At 47.4% G+C, this 20,151-nt stretch overlaps 1 protein-coding gene across 1 annotated transcript in view; it reads left to right on the top strand.

Moving 5' to 3' along the window:
• The window catches only part of LOC146784243 (uncharacterized), a 447,745-nt gene extending 430,325 nt beyond the window's left edge, over window positions 1-17,420 (top strand). Inside the window, exon 5 of the mRNA XM_085634738.1 lies at window positions 16,474-17,420. Coding sequence (XP_085490864.1) covers window positions 16,474-17,231 — 758 coding nt within the window. The 3' untranslated portion in view covers window positions 17,232-17,420. The remainder of the gene's footprint in view (window positions 1-16,473) is intronic.
• The last annotated feature ends 2,731 nt before the right edge of the window (window positions 17,421-20,151 follow it).

Here is a 20,151-nt window from a genome sequence, read left to right as displayed (position 1 = left end):
CTTTGATGTTATGTTAGGTGGTATCGTAACTGAGATGGGGGTTGTGGTGTCATCTGCCTGTGCAGGAAAACTGTTGCAAAGTTTTCAGATCCAGTCTGGTGCCTAGGAATCTGTTAGTAGAAAGAGAATCCTCCAGACAGATTAATACTGAACATAGGTATGTTGTTTATTAATGCCATGAATCATCCTGTGGTACGTCTTTAGGTTAGCCATAAATTAGCTTTTTCGAGACCTCAAGTAGATCTAATCCTGGTTTGGAGTTAGCCCTTGATTTCTGATGTATACTTGTACCTGCAAATTCCTCACCATGTGAACATCCACAGTCACCAGGACTGATCGAGAAATGTTTGTCTTAGCTCTGGTACGCCAGTTGGTGGCACTAGTGCCGGAAGCATCGCAGGTGTGACCTCACTGGATTCGTATAGCTCTAGCCAACGCACTGACTCCAGGACCTTTTTTCCGTACCCTTTGACACAGATCTAGAGCTGCTCTCCATGAGTTTTTCCCAATTTTCCAAAGTTTGGCAGTTGGCAAATGCTCAGGGATGTCTCCCACTAAGAAATCAGGGTTCAGACCTTGCTTTCTATATCTGACCCCCGCAAGCTGTGCCTGTGGCAGAAGGACAGCTCGAAGTTGTGCTACAAATGCAGCTTTGTGCACGCCAAGGCCATCAAGGAGCAAAAGGTCATACTCTTCATGTCTCACACATGCAACAAAGACAAACATGATGCCGATCATGATTGAGGTAAATCTTGAAATTCCTCCATCCTCCAAATTATCCAAGGATAAAAAGAGAAAGCACTAATAGAGTAGAAGAAGAGATGACAACTCCCTTCTATGTCACTTGAGATACCTTTGTAGGTCATCTTCAGGCTCTCATACTCAAGTGGCGCTGTCCTCAGAGCCAGAGCTCCACCAAGGAGTGCCAGCTCTGGCACCTTACTTAGTGCCTATTCCAAGCACTTTGCCCATCCCCACCTTGGCTTCATGGCCAGCTCCCATTTTGTTTTAGCTCCCACCCCCAGACACAGACCCAACTCTATTCCTCCATGCCATCATGCCGTTATTCAGAAATGCGGCAGCCCCCTTTGGCACACTACAGGGCTTGGGGCTCAGTTCAGATATATGCCAGGAGGCCCACCTTCTCCGCCATTGGATCCCAGGGACTTCCTCATGGAACAACTCTTGTATCAGCCCGATTCTTTCTGGAGCCAAACTCTTCGCCAGTGGCCCTTTCATCAGTGCCAGTACCAGCACTAACACTGATGAAGCAGACACCAACTACACATCCAATGTTTGTTCCTTCACAGGATCAACCATCAATAGCTAAGGCTATCCGATACGGCCTAGGAGGGAGACTCGCAGACTTGCCTGGGAAAAATCCTTTGCCTAGCATGTGTTTCTCTGCATGCCATTACCCTGTATTTTATACACCGCAAAATCTTTTACAACGCAGGGCTTTACACCTCAAACTATTTCAATGAAATCCCCAAAATAATGCCCCTGTGGAGTTAGAATAGTAAATTGTGTTGTAATGGGGAATGCGTTGTAATGGATTGCGTTGTAAAGCCCTGCGTTGTAAAAGATTTTGCGGTGTAAAAACTGCGGGGTAATGACACGCGGAGTAAAAGTGTGCGGGGTAAAATGTCTATTTACTTGCCAAAAAGACCAGGGTCAAGAGGGAATCCCAACCTGTGTTCACCACGCCAAAGATATTGGCAAACTATTGTCGATATCTTCATATCCAACTCATATTATTCAATCAAACCGCATTTGTGGAGCACAACATTGTCATCCCTAGGTGTAACTGGGCACTGTATCTCCGTCGAAGAGTCAGGTCTTGAGTCTTGTTCTTAAATCTTCAAGCAAGGGGCTGTATGGAGCTCGAGGGAAGGTTGCTCCAGGTCTTGGCAGTGATGTAGGAGAAGGTGTGGCTGCTGTGGATTCAGGGAGTGTGTGCGTCCCATGCAGAGGTGTTCTTCTCAAAGATCAGCACTTCTGGGTTTTTTGGAGCTGAGTTGGAAGCTACGTTGGTAATCACTTTGCAGAAGTTGGCTTGAGTGTTTGAGGAGTCCTCAGCAAGGGAGAAGATCAGTTGAGTGTCATTTGCATGGGAGATTATGTTGAGTCTGTGGGATCGGACGATGTCTGCTAGGGGGAGTCATGTAGACGTCGAACAGGGTTGGGCTGAGAGATGATGCTTGTAGTACGCCACATATAATGTCTTTTGGTGCAGAGGTGAAGGGAGGCAGTTGGATGCTCTGTGTGCGTCCTGTGTGGAAGTAGGCGATCCACTTGAGGGCATTTTGCTGTATGCCTTTGTTGTGGAGTCTGTTGATGAGGGTTTTGTGAGCGACTGCGTCGAACGCAGTGGAGAGTTCAAGGAGGATCAGGGTCATGGTTTCGCCCCAGTTGAGGAGTGTTCTGATGTCGTCAGTGGTGGTGATCAGCGCGGTCTCAGTGCATATTACATACTCATATAACATCTAAATGCCTGAAGTGGTGCCTCATGACTATGGCAGTAGCAGAGAGGCAGCCATGACAATGGCAGAGAGGCACCTCCTGCCTCCTAGGACACTGCAGATTACCCAGTTTTGCAAAATGAAAGTTGGCTGGACACATCCCCATAATTCCCTAGAAGTAACTTTCTTTCACTGTGTGCTGAGGAAGACAGCAGAAGTGTTAGAGCTACCCTTGCTTGTGGTGGAGGCCAAGTCCATAATCCCCAACGAGGTCCTGCAGCCCACTCTGACATTTTTGGAGCTTCTACTTCCATTTCACGAAGCATTGTTTGATCCCATGAACGCTGCTTGACACAAACCCCCCCTGTGCTCAAGGCCCTAAATAGTTGGTTGATGGGCAGTAAACACTGTCTCAAGGTGATCCTGCCTTCCTCTCAGCCCATGGCTCCCAAAGAGTTTGGTGTTGGAAGCCTCGTTTTGCACCAGACAGAATCCAGGATCTTTCCCCTTGGCTCGAATGAGTAGGGAATCTAAAACATTAGAGACAGCAAAGAATAACTTTTTTTGCCAGCGGTTTAGCCCTGTGGTAAATGAGCACTGCATGCCTGCTCTCCACGTATACCAACTATACATTGTAGCAGGGGAAAATATGGTAGTTACTAGTTTACCAGAACACTTACAGAACCATTTTGATGAGGTGGTGAGGAATGGCCAGGACGCTTCCAGGCAGGTCTGAACAGAGTGAACTCTGGCTTAGGTCCATGGGCTCCTCTGTACCCTGAAGAAGCATGCATGGCTAAGGTCCACCAACTTTTCATAGTGTGTGCAAGTGATCCTAATGGACATGCTATTTGATGGCTCTCCCTTGTTCGGGTATAAGACCGTAACTGTCTGGAAGAGCTTTAAGGTAGAAAGACTGACTTCTAAAATACTGGGTCTCTAGCCTAGACTACAAGCAGTTCAGGAAATGTCAAGGCTTCTCAATAGGTTTTACCTTTCCCCAGAGTCTGAGCAGCAGCAAAAGAAAAGGCGCACAGAGGCTCAGAAACCTCCTCCCCACCCCCCACCACATCACTTTGAAGGCCACTTTAGTTTTCTCTTATGTGAGCATGTGCAGGCTTGGAAGCACATTTTGTTAGACCAGTCAGTCATGCAGATCATTGAAAGGGGTGTGCCCTTTCTTTGCCTGCAGGCACCTCTCCAAATCCCTACGTGCATTCCCTTCAGTCAGAAGATCATTTCTGGATTCTGCAAAAGGATGTGGCAGCCCTTTTGCAAATAGGAGCGCTGAGTTTCTCTCACAGTAGGTACGTTCTGGTTCCCAAAAAGGACGCGGGTCGTTGTCGAATCCTAGTCCTCAGGTTGTTGAACTTTTATCTGGGCAAAGAAAAGCATAAGATGTTCCTGGCTCAGGTATTTTTGGCACTGGAAGTATAAGACTGGATGGTGTCTGTTGACTTGCCGGGTGGATATTTCCACATACTGATTTTGCAGTTGCACAATAAGTATCTGTGGTAGGTTCTACACACTACCAGTATGTGATCGCTCCTTTTAGGCTAACATCGGCATCCTAAGTATTCTACAAGGTCATAGCGGTGGATGTGACACATCTACTAAGGTCAGGGATTTCAGTGTGTCCGTACCTCAACAAATGGATGCTCAAGGGAAGCTTGCTGTATCTAGTGTCTGACTATTTACGGCAACAGCATTTTGTTCTATGTGGGGTTTTCATCAATATACCCAAATCTCACATAGAGCCTGTCAGCACTTCTTGTTTATACACACAGTACTGGATACAACATCCCAAGAGCCTTTCTTCCTCCAAAGAGGACTCTGCATATTTGGTTATGATTTCTGTCTTGAACGTTCTTCACCTGTTAGGTCTGCTGCTGTCCTGCATTCTGTTGATCGCATATGCAGGCTGGAATATGAGGGCTCTCCAGTGGCAGTGTTTCCAGCATGGAGATCATCTGTCAGACACCATCAGGTATTCTGGAGACACTGCGGCAAAGTTGTGCTGGTGGTTGGTAGAGGAGCACCTATCACAAGGGATGTCCTGTTACCCTCCTCCAGTAGTGGCCACAGTAGTGACTGACGCATCCACCCTGGGGTGGGGCACACATCTGGACAAAGGAAAATCAGGGGCCTTAGATTTTCAGAAGAGCTAGTTCTTCACATCAACCTGCTAGTACTGTGGGCATTTCGCATAACTCTCCTCCTATCCTTTCGTGTCCTGTCTGTCCATAACTTGATGGACAATACGACCATGATGTGTTATGTCAACAAACAGGGTGGAGTGGGGTGTCTCCTTTTCTATATGCAGACAATGAGATTGGGTACGCAAACGTGATCTGATTTGCCATCTACCACCTAGCATGTTCTCTAAACACCACAGCTGACAGCCTGAGTCAGTATCGTCTTGTTGGCAGTGAGCGAAATCTCCATCTGGAAACGGTCCAGACCATCTTTGCTTTGTGAAGCAGCCCCTGGTGGATCTTGTTGTCACTCACGTGAATGCACATTGTCTTCAGTTCTGTGCCCTCCAGTATCTGTTGCAGGGAGCACTGGGGGGGGGGGGGGGGGGGGGCGGAGTGTTTTGGTTTAGGTGAAATTTTCCAATTCATTATGGATATCCCCTGATACCTCGGGTCTTCAGATAGATACTCCAGGACCAGGCTCAACCGATTCTGTTGTCCCGGACTGGCCAATAAAGGTTTGGTACACAGACCTAAGTGAACACTACCTGTGTTTCTCGCTCCATCTACCTCTCAAAATGGACCCATCTACCTCTCAAAGTGGACCTGTTTTCCAAGTCAGGGTGAAAGGTTCTGCGCCCCAACCTCCAGAGCCTCCATCTTCATGCCTGGAGATTGTGCTTGGGTATTTGAGCTCCTTCCAACTGCCTCAGGAGGTGTTCAACGTCTTATTGTCAGTGCACCAACCCTCAACATAATCTGTTTACTCAGAAAAGTGGATTCTGTAGTAGGGGATCTCTGTGTATAGTCATAATCTAGTGAATAGTCCCGCCCATGTGCGTGGACCCCGGAGCAATAAAAAATAATCTCTAAAGGTGACAAATCATGCAGACCTGCATACACCTTTAAGAGAGAATTTAATTTAAAGACAGATAATGCAGCCTATACCCACAGGCTACACTGTCCAGTACTTCAACTAGAATTCCACCAACATCCACAAACAGCACTGCCTGTCCAGCTTTTCTCCACATAGGAAGAAACCCTGCCTCTACCAGCAAAAGCCTCTGGAATGATAGAGAGGAAGGAGTGGACAGACAAGCCCCATAGGCTGCCATTATGTGGCTTAAAACAGGATACTGTGCCTTTAAGAAAACTTTCCAGAACTTTCCCCAGTATCCCAGAATGCCCAGCAGGTCCCATTTACTTTCAGTTCTTTTTTCCGGCTCCTGCTAGCAGGACCCTGGAGCATTGAGCTCTCCCCTTTTCAAGGGTTTATTGTAGTTTTTTGTCAATTTTTGTCACTTTTTCAAGTGCTTAGTGGCTGGTACTGTCAACATGCCTGGCTTGTTCGACAAGTGCCCGGAATGTGGTAGAAAGAAGGCTAAAACTGATCCACACGAGGTGTGTATAGGTTGCCTTCCCCAGTCCCACGTGCCTGAAGGCTGTGATATCTGCCACTCGTTCTCTGCCAGGACCCTGAGGGACAGAATGAAAATCAGGCTTCAAATCCTGGAGGAGAGAAGGCTGAAGGCACCAGGTGGGTCTGGAGGGGCTGATTTGGCCCATACTGAGGCTTCTGGGGGGCTCCCCAGGGGCAGGAAGACCAGTAAGCGTTCCCACTCCCCGTTGACGTCGAGGGCGTCGACGGCGGCGTCGAGGAGGATGACCACCATCTGTTTGCCGTCTCCCCAGGGCTCTGGGGAGAAGCGGCGTCGGCGGCCGACGTCGAGGGACCTGAATAGGCCGCCGTCGACTACATCGGCGTCTTTGGCGACGACGCCGTCTACGGCGCCTTCCAGCAGTCAGCGTCGAGATCGGACCCGGCGTCGGCGCTCGCCGTCGGGGGGAGATCGCCGTTCGCCGTCGGTGAAGAGGAGATGGTCGCCGTCGAAGAGAAGATCGACGTCGAGACGCTCGAGGTCAAGAAGATCGCCGTTGAGGCGCAGATCGCCGTCGAGGCACAGATCGCCGTCGAGGCAGAGATCGCCGTCGAGGCAGAGATCGCCGTCGAGGCACAGATCGCCGTCGAGACGGAGGTCGCCGTCGAGACGAAGGTCGCCGTCGAGGCGAAGGTCGCCGTCGAGGCGAAGATCGACGTCGAGGAAGAGAGAGTCATCGGGATCGGTGTACTCTGTGGTGTATACGCCTCCTCGGAGGCCTACGCCACCGCCTCCTCCACCTCCGACTCCGCCTCCACCACCACCGCCAACGCCACCGCCGCCACCACCACCACCTCCACCACCACCACCGCCTCCACCACCGCCTCCACATCCGCGGCCACTGCCTCCGCCGCCCCCACCTCGGTCGTTACCACGCACTCCCTTGGGACTGCCGGCAGTTCCCCCGCGGTCGGTTTCCCTTCCGAGGTACCCGACTCCGCCGCAGGGGACTCCGAAGCCACGACGCCCGCGGTCTCCGGGACCGGCTAGGCCGGCGGGCAGACCAAAGCCGAAGAGGTCGCGCTCCCGCTCTCTCAGGAGGAGAAGATCACGGAGCCATGGACGGTCATCGTCGGACTCAGGACGACGCCGTAGGAGGCACAGTTCCAGGTCGCACACGTGATCCTCGACCAGAGATTTTTCCCCGACGCTGTTGGACTCGCCGGGGACTAGGGTGTCTCCGGTGGACGATTTGGTCTCTTTCCAAGTGGTGCTGTTGAGAGGGGCAGCAAAGTTGGGTATCACGGTGACGGTTCCAACACCCACGACGTCCGTGATATTCGAGACACTTCATAAGAAACATCTGTCTCGCCCTCTACTGCCCCTTGTACCAGGACTGGTGGAACCCGCGTTGGAGCTGTTCCTCACTCCCGCGGTGACGAAGGCCGCCCCCTCCAGGCTCATGAAAAAGTATAGGGCCCCGAAGTCGGACCCTACCTTTTTGAGGGTGGACCCGAAGCCAGATTCGGTCATCGTGACGGCGGCGAGGAAACAACATGCGACCGCCCCTTCATCGACGGTTCCGCCTGACAAAGAGAGCCGCTGGCTGGATTCTGCGGGCAGGAAGGTGTGTGGGACCGCCGCCACCACCATGAAGGCGGCGAGTGCAGGGGCTTTGTTGGGCTGTTACGACCGGGCCCTGTGGGAGTCCCTGCAGCAGTATGCGGACCTGCTGCCCCGGGACAGGAAGGAGGACTTCTTGGAAACAGTGCGCGAAGGCATGCTGGTTTCTAATCAGGTGATCGGCACAGCGGCGGATGTATCCTTGTTGGCCGCCCACGCCTACTGTCATGGCGTCCACCAGAGGCGGCATTCGTGGCTGCGCCTGACGTCCCTCAAACCAGAGGCGCAGCACAGAGTGGCCAACCTGCCCTTTTCGGGGGAAACCCTGTTCGGGAAACATGCGGATGATGAGATGGCCCGCATGAAGGCGGAGGCGGAAACCCTGACGGCCGTCGGGTTGGAGAAGGCCGAGAAGAAGAAGCGCCCGTTCCAGAGGCGGTTCGGGTCTTCGGGCAGAGGGCGTGGGCAGGGTTCGGGACAGCAGCAGCACCAACAGCAGCAGTTCCGGAAGCCCTTCCAGAAGCGCCAGAGGGGTAGAGGAGGCCAGCAGGCGACTACCACTACCAAGGGCCCGACCGGGTCTCGGCCCTGAGCGGCTACTTCCCTCTCAACCGTTACCCACTCCAGTGGGGGGAAGCATTCAACTTTTTCCGGCAGAGTGGAGAAAAATTACTCAGGACAAGTGGGTGCTGAATATTGTTTGCAATGGATACAGTCTTCGGTTTATCAGCCCGCTTCCAGCGATTCCGCCGGTCTGCTCTCGGTTCCAGCTGAGAGAGCTCCAGGCGGAGGCAGACATCTTGTTGAGAAAAAAGGCGGTAGAATAGAAGAGGTACCTCTGTCTCAAAGGGGAAGAGGTCAGTACTCTCGGTTCTTCCTCATTCGCAAGAAGGACAAGAACGAGTTCAGGCCCATTCTGGATTTGCGACTGGCAAACAAATGGATTCGCAGAGAGAAGTTTTGCATGCTATCGTTGCACCAGATTTACCCTCAGCTGCAACGGGGAGACTGGCTCTGTGCCATAGATCTACAGGATGCGTACTTCCATGTGCCCATAGCACGGAAGCACAGGAAGTTCCTGCGATTCCAAGTCGGCGCCAATCACTATCAATACACAGTACTGCCATTCGGGCTAAAGTCGGCGCCCAGGACCTTCTCGAAGTGCATGGCGGTGGTGGCGGTGCATCTGCGAAAGAACAAGGTGTTTGTCTACCCGTATCTGGACGATTGGCTGATCAAGGCTTCATCCTTCTCGGAAGCGCAAGATCACTTCCGATGGACGTGCGCTCTCTTGCACAAGCTGGGGTTACACGTCAACATGTCCAAATCAGTCCCGACTCCGGTCCGGTGTATACAGTACCTGGGAGCCTCCATCGATACGCGGTCAGCAAGCGTGTCTCCTTCGGAGGAGAGACGGTTATCACTCCTTCGGAAGGCTCAGGACCTCGGGACTGCTCCATCGACGACAGTGAGGAAGGTGTCTTCTCTACTGGGATCGATGGCCTCCTGTATCTTCCTCACGCCTCACGCACAGCTACACATGAGACCACTGCAGGAGTGCTTTGAGGATCAGTGGGATCAAAGGACAGGCTCTTGGGACGACAAGATACGACTGTCGCTGCATGCTCTTCAGTCTCTGAAGTGGTGGTGTTCGGCGGAAAACCTCCTCAAGGGGGTTCCCTTCCACAAGGACATTCCCACGACGAGTGTCGTGACGGATGCGTCTCTCCAGGGCTGGGGAGCGCATTCCGGGGACTTGCAGATTCAAGGAAAGTGGTCTGCTTTGGAATCGACGTACCACATCAATTTCCTGGAACTCAGATCTGTCTTCCTGGCACTGAAGGCCTTCCTTCCGTCCTTCCAGACCAACTCGCTGCTGATACAGACGGACAATACAACCACGATGTATTACCTCAACAAGCAGGGGGGGTCGAGATCGCGCACTCTGTCGCAGGAGGCGCAGGCGATCTGGCGCTGGCTGCTGGCCTGAGGACTAACGATTACGGCCACGCATCTGCCAGGGGTGCAGAATGCTCAGGCGGACGCCTTGAGCAGGCTGATTCAGGAAAACCACGAATGGGTCATAAACGACGAAGTACTAGGAGAAGTCTTCGCAAGGTGGGGGACTCCAGACGTAGATCTGTTCGCCACCGCCGAAAACAGCAAATGCCGAGACTTCGCATCCAGGTACTACCAGCGGGGGACGCTGGGGAATGCGCTATGGATCGATTGGTCGAACAGCTTTCTGTACGCGTTTCCACCCATTCCCCTGATTCCGGCAGTGCTCATCAAGCTGTCCCAGTCCAGGGCGCGGATGATCCTGATCGCCCCGGAGTGGCCCAGGCAGTGGTGGTTCACGGACCTACTTCACCGGTCTCTCCTTCCTCACATGCGGTTGCCGTGCAGGCCGGACCTTCTTACGAAGTTCGGGGGGCGGATGGTGCACCCCAACCTCTCGTCTTTGAGTTTGGCGGCATGGCTCCTGACATAGTGCAATATGGCCATCTGAATCTACCAGACGATTGTATGGACATACTGAAGGAGTCTAAACGACCTTCCACTAGGACATCCTATGCTTACAAGTGGAAGAGGTTCTGTATCTGGTGTAAGTCCAAGAACTTTGATCCGACGACATCTAAGGAAGATGTCATCCTTCCGTACCTTTTACATCTGGCGCAGTCTGGCCTTAATTTCCATTCCATTAAGGTTCATCTGGCTGCTTTGACTGCTTACAGGAAATGCCCTTCACAGACTTCCTTCTTTCAGATCCCTGTGGTCTAGGATTTTTTGGAAGGCTTGAAGAAAGTGTTTCCTCCCGTCAGACTTCCCTCTCCTTCCTGGGACTTGAATGTGGTGCTGTCCAGACTGATGAAGGAGCCTTTTGAACCCATTCACAAGGCTTCATTGCAGCACCTATCCTGGAAGGCGGCGTTCCTAGTGGCCATTACATCGGCCCGCAGGGTGAGTGAACTTCAGGCATTATGTGGTCAAGAACCTTATTCTGTATTTCATGCTGCTAAGGTTGTGATGCGTACTCACCCTAAATTTCTTCCTAAGGTTATCTCTGACTTTCATGTCAACCAGACCATAACTTTACCTACGTTCTTTCAGAATCCCTCTTCGCCAGCGGAAAGGTCTCTCCATTCCCTGGATGTTCGGAGGGTGTTGAAATTTTATCTGGATAAGACCAAGGATATTCGTAGGTCTGACCAATTGTTTGTTAATTATGGCTCAGTCAGGACTGGTCTTGCGAGCTCGAAACAGTCCATTTCTCGGTGGATTGTGTCCTGCATACAATTGTGTTATCAAAAGGCTAATAAGACCTTAGGGGGTAAGCCTAAGGCTCATTCCACCAGGGGCAAAGCTGCCACGACGGCTTTGCTGCGCAATATTCCTATTGCAGAAATCTGCAAGGCGGCCACTTGGAAGTCGGTCCATACCTTTGCTGCGCATTACTGTCTGGACTCGGATGCCAGGGCAGATGCTCAGGTTGGGCAGGCTTCGCTGCGAAATTTGTTCGCACAGTAGTGGTTTTTTTTTGTCTTGTGTTCTCCACCGCTGTTGTTGTGTGGGGATGGGCTTGCCATTCTATTCACTAGATTATGACTATACACAGAGATCCCCTACTACAGAAGGAGTAGTTTCTTTTCTGTAACTCCAGTTCTGTAGTAGGGGTATCTCTGTTATAGTCATAAGCGCCCGCCCTCCTCCCCGGTGGAGGGATATAATTATTCATATGAAGAATGCTACAGGTCTGGCGTGCTACGCCTTCAAAAAGAACTGAAAGTAAATGGGACCTGCTGGGCATTCTGGGATACTGGGGAAAGTTCTGGAAATCTGGAAAGTTTTATTAAAGGCACAGTATCCTGTTTTAAGCCACATAATGGCAGCCTATGGGGCTTGTCTGTCCACTCCTTCCTCTCTATCATTACAGAGGCTTTTGCTGGTAGAGGCAGTGTTTTTTCCTATGTGGAGAAAAGCTGGACAGGCAGTGCCGTTTGTGGATGTTGGTGGAATTCTAGTTGAAGTACTGGACAGTGTAGCCTGTGGGTATAGGCTGCATTATCTGTCTTTAAATTAAATTCTCTCTTAAAGGTGTATGCAGGTCTGCATGATTTGTCACCTTTAGAGATTATTTTTTATTGCTCCGGGGTCCACGCACATGGGCGGGACTATTCACTAGATTATGACTATAACAGAGATACCCCTACTACAGAACTGGAGTTACAGAAAAGAACCTACTCCATCTGTGTGTTACATGATGTGCAGAGCAGAATGTAGATCCACCAAAAGCACATCTATGGGAGGTCCTACCTTTTGCTCTGTTGCTGGCCCAACAGTATTGTGCAGTGGGCACTGTAAAGCATTTTTCAGTTTGGAGGATGTTTAAATCCTTGACTGTGATTAGATTTCCGACGGGACCCACATGAATACTCCTACACCCCTTGTAATACCCCAGTGAGATCTGAAGCTTGTTTTCACATTTTTAGATGGAGCATCTTTTAAGCCCCTTCAGTGTTACCTGTTACATTTGCTTATGATAAAATCTGTTCTGCATTATGCTATTACTGTGGCGATGCTTATCAGTGAATTGCAGTTACTATGTGTACATCTGCCTTTCATGTTAAGAGATAGGCTGAGCAAGTGCTCCTGCCAACCTATATCTTTACTAACCCTTGAGCCTCACCTTCTGTCATAGAATACCAATTCACAAAGCTTCTACAGGAGAGACAGAGGTGGAATGTAACATATCTCCATTTCCCAAAATCAAAAAATAAATTAATACCAACAATAGATACATAACAGTAAAGCAAACTGAAAACAACCATAAACCTCATTTCAAAATTAAAAGATACAACATAACACTCACCTGTTCTACAGCGCTGATCCTGGGGGGGTGGCAGGGAGGCCTCTGAGGTACCTGGAGGGTTGGGATTGCCACCTACTCTCACTTTAAATGTCACAGAGCAAATTTGGGTCCATGAGAGTTGCTGACCTCACCACACTCTGTGACTAGTATTCAATTCAATTCAAAATACTTTATTCGGATGCTTTAAAAGCATACCATAAAAGTACATGTCATGGGTTTATACAAGTTAAAAGGAAGGAAAAAGATATAACACTTACAATGTAATTGATTTCCGCAGTTTAAAAAAAAAAATTTAAAACAGTAGTAGCAGCAATTATATATTCGTTATCCAGGAATTGTAGTGCTAGTAATGCGGGGCGACATTGTCTCAGTCCTAATTTTTTAAGCACTGGTACAATCCATCTTTTCCTAGAATTACGATAAAATTTACAGAAAAATAGTATGTGTAAGGAGGATTGTGCAGAGAGATCATCGCACGGGCATTTACATAATATTCTTAACCAGTCGTTTATTTCTGGAAAACTTAGAGACCTAAATATGATATTTAACCTAGTATCACTGATGGGCAGTCGGCCAGGTGCACTTCAGGGCTTAAAAATGAAGTTTCCAGTTCAGAGTCTATCAGTAATGCACCCCCTTGTCATGAGTGGACGGAATTCCATACGCCTTGCCGGAATGGGCACTATTTAGAAGAAACTATTTGAAAATCAACAATCATCCATGTTAAAAACATTCTTTCTCAGCGGTGGTGGTTTACCACCACTTTAATACATTTTACAGCACACACTTTTCTCAAGTCCATTGTTCAGCCCCTTAGTTACTAATTGGTCTCTAATTAGTTGTTATATTATGTTTATGTTAAAATTTACAATTGGCAGCTAATACCCTTAATGATACCACATACATGTCAATGGTTTCTCTGGCACCTTGTTCCCTGGAAAAAAAACGTGTGCCTCCTTTCCACAAAGTCTGGCGGCCTGAAGAAATGTCTTTCAAATCTCCTGACAGCCTCCTCATGCTCATCCAGTTCTTCCTCCTCATCAGGTTGCACATGCAATGGCAAATGTTAAAAATGTTGTGGCCTTCCATATTTAGTGATTTTTTTTTCCAGCAGTCATCTTTTTCTTTCTACTTTGAATTTGAAACTTTGGTATAGCGCTTAAATAGGTATTAAATGCTCTGAACCACTCCTTCCATCTTATTGGTGGCTTGCCCGGTAACTGTAGGAAGGGAAATGGTGATGTGAAGATTGCATGATGAATTAGAATGGGACAGTCCTCAACTCAGATTCAGCAAATGGAGTTTATTCCTAGTACAATGTTTTCTTTGTGTTCTATTAAAATGTTCTCCATTGCTGAAAAAACAAAGAGTATGTATGGCAGTGTATGAAGCATATACATGTTAACAATAATAAATCAATATATATATTCACTGATAAAAAACAAAGGCTACAGGGACGTTATAGTTAGGCTCAGATTTCAGTCGTACAAAACCATTACCTGAGCTAACTATAACTTGCGCTCCCACAATGCACTGCTTATGACCCCGTCCACCCCCTCCTTTTTTTAGAAAGAAAAAAACGCAGGACCTGGCCCATACAGGGGCAATTTTTACAAGAGCATTTTTTTTGCATGACATTTTTACCCTGTATTCTTACCCTGCCCGTTTTATTCTTTTTACTTTTTTGAGGGACTTGGCTGAAGTTGATTTCCAAGAAGGCTGCAACACTTTCTGGTTGAAGTATTGGCAGCCAATCAGAGCTTTGCATTTCACTGCACAAGCTAGTTATTGTTTGCGAATTAGCCATGATTGCAGATAAGCAAATTTGGATTTCCTTATATATTTCAATAACTGCTGAACAGATATACACCAAATAACTGAAAGCGTGATCTGCGTAACCAAATCTACTGTTCTGACAAATTCTGTGTAATTCTGTCCAACAGTTCAGGCTGCAGTCATGTTCAAAACTCCTATGGAAATGAAAATAGAAAATGCACTTTTTTGACCCTCCCCCCCCCCACCGCCTTTTTTTCTTGGTCCCCGCTTGACAGATCACCTCGAAAGTTTTCATGAGCCACAAGAATCACCTGCGCACTTAAAAAATGTTTTTTTAGGAAGATTCATCAAACGATGCAAAAGATATAGGCAAGTCAAAAAATGCTTTTCCTATGAAAACATGATACTAAGTATAACTACCTACTTGCGACTGCCGGAAGGTAAAATAAATAAAATACATTAATAAAAATAATTATTATATATATATGTTTATTTTACCTACCGGCTGTCGCCAGGGGGTATATATACACACATACATGGAATTTGACGAAAATTACATCGTTTTGACAATGCATCAGCTCAACGAATTCAATATGTTCTCACATTGTAATATATATGTTTGCACAGTCAGCACAAATTAGACATGCATGGCATAATTGTTAAATGACACTCAGCATTTCACAGCAGCCTGTACAAGCGACATGAATTGTGTATGGTTGGCATATGACACTTAAAATGGCTGTATGCGTACAAAATGACACTGCACATCACCACGTTCAAGTCCAATTTCACTTTCAATTATCTGACGATCATTGAACTCCAACAATGGCTGCCACAGAATGCCGCTTCTCTGGTATTCCACTCCGCGACTCACTAGCATCACCACCAACCACTTTTTGATGGAGCATCTTTTGAGCTCCTTGGCAGTTGTCAGTTACATTTGCTTATGTTTTAGACTGTTTTTCTTGTGACCATTACTTCAGCAAGGCTTATCAGTGAGTCGCAAGTATTGTGTATCAGTTTGCCTTTCAAAGGCTGGTCTTGAGGACTAAAGCGGCTTTCCTGCAAAGGTGGTAAGCGCTATCAATCTGGGCACTCAATTACACTACCCACCTTTTATCCTCTGTCCCAACAAGGAGTAGGAGAGCTTACATCAGCTGAACCCTTGGAGCAGGGCCAGTTACTACATCAACGGTACAAGGGAGATCAGGTCTGATGAACCACTCTTGGTTGGGTGCACAGGCCTCAAAAAGGGCAAGGCAGTCCAGAAGAGGACCTTGTCATACTGGAGCATCTTGTGCCTGAAAATGTGTTATGCCTTATCAAGTATAAGCTGCCCTCAAGGGAATGCATGCTCATTCCCCCAGAGCAAAGTCTTCAACCTCTGCTAGGGTTGTCTCTCTAGCTGAAATTTGTTGCGCGGCAACATGGGCATCACTTAACACTTTTGCCACCCTTTACTGCTTGGGCTTAGAGGTGAGGCGATTGATACTTTTGCATGTTCTGTACTTCAGGATTTAAGCGTGTGACAAATCCTCCAGAATCACCAACTGTGGGAGAATGCTTTGGAATCTTATACAAAAGGTGAGGAATCTGCAGGTAGAAGTATCCATTTAAAGAAATAGTTACTTGCCTTCTGTTATGACCTCTGTGTTGGATACTCTGCCCCCGCAGATTCGTCACTGATCCTGCCCCCATCCCTGTTCTGACGGATGGTGATAGCCTTTTAATTTAAAAATGTTTTTAAGTTAGTTTGAGGTGCTGCACATTCAGAATAATACTGAAACTATCTTTGTCTCTGCCTCTAATGGTTTGGAAAAATGGATGGGGAACTGACGCCAGTGCACTGTGGTGGCACTATATGGTTCCATTGACATCACATCCAGGACACGTCTGGCTCTGAGATGAAGCCAGCTCCACCTACTGGCAGTGAAGAGTTACGAAAAGTTTCAGGATGCATTCTGGTACCTGGGGTTATTCAAAAGGTGAGGAATCTGCAGGTAGATACAGTATCCACCAAAAAGATAGTTCCTGAAGGGAAGTAGCATTTTCTTTAGTTCTACTCGTTTTTAGGTTTTTAAGATTTTTAAACATTATAATTAACCTCACATGACCTGCCCTCTGCATTCCATGGCATATTCTTACCTTAACCTTCTATTCTCTGTTAGGTGACAGTGTGGAAAACGCGCCTCCCAAAGATTTCCCAGGCTTATTTCCTTCTCAACCATTGAATAGTGAGGACAGTTTTGCACATGCTTTGGTGCCCTCTGAATCCACACCCCGATCAAAATTAGCTCGGTCACTGCCAACCCAGAAGATATCTTCCAGTCCTCCTAGAAAACGTTGCAGTTCATTGAGAAAAACCAGGAAAGGTTCTAGTAGCCTGCTCCAAAAAGCACATGGCACCAAAAGCACTGTGGAATCTCGTCAGCGGAAGAAGGGCAGCCGGCCCCTGAAACACCAGCCAATGGATCCCTTAAAGCCCAAATGTACTAAGTTAAGGAAGACAAGGCCCTTGGATGTCTGCTCTTCTGTGAGCCAGGGTAAGGGCCCCGATTTTAATGTGTCTTGTTTTCAACAGCCTCCTCTCAGTGACATGAAACTTTTGGGCAATAGGCCTCAAATACAGTGCCCTATTCACAGTAAGTGTGCCAGCAATACCACCTTTATGGTACCTTTTGGGGACTTGCGCTGGTACCAGATCCCACTCTCCTCCCCTCGGAAGCACGAGAGCGGCCTTTTAAGCCAGAAATTCCAGGTCAGTCTGGAGAAATACAGACAACTGAGAGAATCGCTGAAGAAGAAAAGTAACAAAGATATCCTATGCCTTTGCATAGTCGACCCAGCCATCATCAGTGTGGAAGGGCTACAACAAGAAACATTAGTGATGGTAAGTGGGAACTATGAGTTTTATGTAGAAATGTGAAAATTATGGAATATGACAGAGGCTCTTGCTGAGATTCATAACTTTGTTATACTAAATGCACAAAAAAAACAACAACCCAAAAGGTGCCTTTATTTTTGTAGAAATGTGTCCTTAAGAACAGTGTTGCTTCCTATTAACGGATGTCTTTTGTGAAAGAATAAAGTCACTGCAATGTGTTTATTTTCATTCAAATCATTCTTTCTTGTCCCTTTTTTTTTGTACAACTGCGAAAAACAATAAGTAGATGGAACACCTCTCTGTCGCAATTTGAGGTAGTTTGGTACATTGTGTGTGATCAGTAATCCGAATTCTGGTAGGGCAAATCCCCAACTCGATGGGATACTGACGCCCAAGACGTATACCTCTGTCGCAGTTACTAATGGACACATTGTTCCAGTCAGGGGGCTTTTTCAAACTACTCACAATGTATCAGAAAGCTTCTTTGAAAAAGTATAATTTAGGTGGAGAAATAATACAATTATATTTTGTGGGGGTGATTCGTTTTTAATGCCTGTTTTATTGAACATAAAATGTAGGTACATAATAGGAAGTCGCAATATTAGCAGACAAGAATCAACATGCATACTCACACACACATACATACTTACAGAATTATGTACAACACACAGAAGTGCCCCATTAGAATACTGTGACATACATGCTACAGGTTTCCTGTATTTGCACATTTACAAGGGACAGTTATGTACTAAATATACCCTATGTGAGATGCGTGTGGCAAGATAGAGAAACAATAAACTCACCTCTGAAAGAAAGGAGATAAACCCTTTCCAACTGTTCTGGTATTTCCCATTTAAAAATAGAGGGGGCGATGGCACCTGTGTAGTTAAGGTCAATTCAGAGGTTCCCTTTAAAAGGCATTGTTTTGTTTTCTTATTAACTTTTGTGCCATTTGATGAATCTGTATGACTGTTTCCACTAAAAAAGTTAATCAACTTCAGGTTTGGTGTGGCACGTCAGTCAGGGAGGGAGGATGAAAAAACACAGAGGGGTCAAAGATGGGAGTTACCAACCCCCACCTTTGCCTCCACTGCAACGCACAGGAAGTCGATTTCCTATACATCAGATTGGGGTGTGCAAAGTTGCGCCGCTACCGGGAATATATGCTTTCCGGTATTAGCCGAGTGATAGGGCATCCACTCCACCATGAACCTAAACTCTTTCACATCTCCACTGACACGGAGTATAAACCGTTACAAATCTGCGTTCCACTGGCAGGGCGTCACAATAGCCAAGAAAGACATCGCATTACATTGGAAGGCAGTTGACCTCCCTTCCTTTACAGAATGGGAGAGAGGTTTAGACTGGTGAATGCACAGGGAGCAATCAGTATACGAGGCCAGGGGGTTCTCCCTAAAAATAAGCAAAGGTGTAGGGAGCATGGATGGAGCATAGGGGAGTTGTCATCACAACACAGAATTCTAAGGAGAGAACTTTAGAAGCTGAAATCCGATCAAATAGTGGCTGGCAGGCATGAGTCTAGTCCAAGAGACTACAACCAATTATGGAATGGGACTTTGGGTGGGAAACAAAAGGGGGTTACAGGACCTCATTTACATGGTTGATATGTTATACTTTAAAGTCGCATTTGCAAAACCATAAAAATGTGTTAGAAAACAATAGGGGTAAACAAAATCGCATTTTTTATTTTAACTCCCTTAGGATTTGTTGCTCCTCAATGCAGAAAAAATCGCTGAACAAAATGATGCCAAACTTTGCATGCAAGTAGAACTTTACTCGAGGAAGTGCCTTTGCTTGGTTTGGGGTAAATCCTTTCTGTAGTTCTTGAGAAATTAGCATTTAAAAGTTGTTTCACTTTGGGCTCAAAGAGATTAAATTATAGAGATATCTAGACCCTTGATCTAGGAAGGTCCATGAACCTAGGTTTGCGGACCTCACATAAGCCCAAATAAAAAAAAATATTCAGACTTGATTGGAAGAGGAAGCTTTTTCTCTCAATGGCCTGTAAATCATAAAGATGTGTTTGCAAGCCTGACGTTTTTTTCTTGCCTGACTATCCACTCAGGGACTTCATCTGACCCTTGCCCCCATCATGCCTTCGCCAAAGGACTCCTACAAACAGCGAAGCACAAACACTCATCCTCAACGCCTCTTTCGACTCAACCACATTCCTGGACACATGCCACTGTCATGCCCCTGCTCAAGAAACCATCCGCTGACCCAGCCATACTTTCCAACTACAGAAGCACCTCCCTCCTACCTTACCCGGCAAAGGTCTTAAAGAAACGAATCAACCCGCGCCTCATCAACCACTTCAATAACCAACAGCTCCTCAATGCCATGCAGTCTGGATTCAGGCCCAACCACAGTTCAGAAACAGCCCTCACCACTGCCACAGACGACATCCATGTGATCCTTGACAGACACAAACAGCCCTCGTTCTCCTCGGCCTCTGCAGCATCACACCCTACCCTCATGAGATGTCTACACAAGATTGGCATCCAAGAACTTGCTCTCTGCTGAATCTGCTCTTACTTAATGGATAGAACCCATGCTGTCAGCCTGGCACCTTACTCCTCAGAAGGCCGCGTCTGTGGAGTGCCTCAAGGATCATCGCTCAGCGTCACCCTATGGAAAGAATAATGTTTCATCAAAGGAAATACAACAGCAGATATGACATGTTTAGCACATCAATTTCCAGGAAGGGGATTGGGTGCGTGTGAAATTACCAGCACACAAGACATTAGATGGCAGTAGGTTCTTCTACCCTGCAAGGACTAGCCTCGTCAGAAGGAATGTGGCAACCTTGGAAAATTGCCATCCTTGGCAAATGGACAAGGTTTCAAGATACATTCCCCGGTGCCATTCTACACAACCTGTGCTGGTTCCTTCTGACAAAGACAGTAACATAACGAGACAGGATACCCTTAGAAAGAAACTT

Source organism: Triturus cristatus, chromosome 11 (genome assembly GCF_964204655.1).
Source record: "Triturus cristatus chromosome 11, aTriCri1.1, whole genome shotgun sequence".
Lineage (NCBI taxonomy): Eukaryota > Metazoa > Chordata > Amphibia > Caudata > Salamandridae > Triturus > Triturus cristatus.
This window is presented reverse-complemented; position numbering and strand designations above follow the sequence as displayed.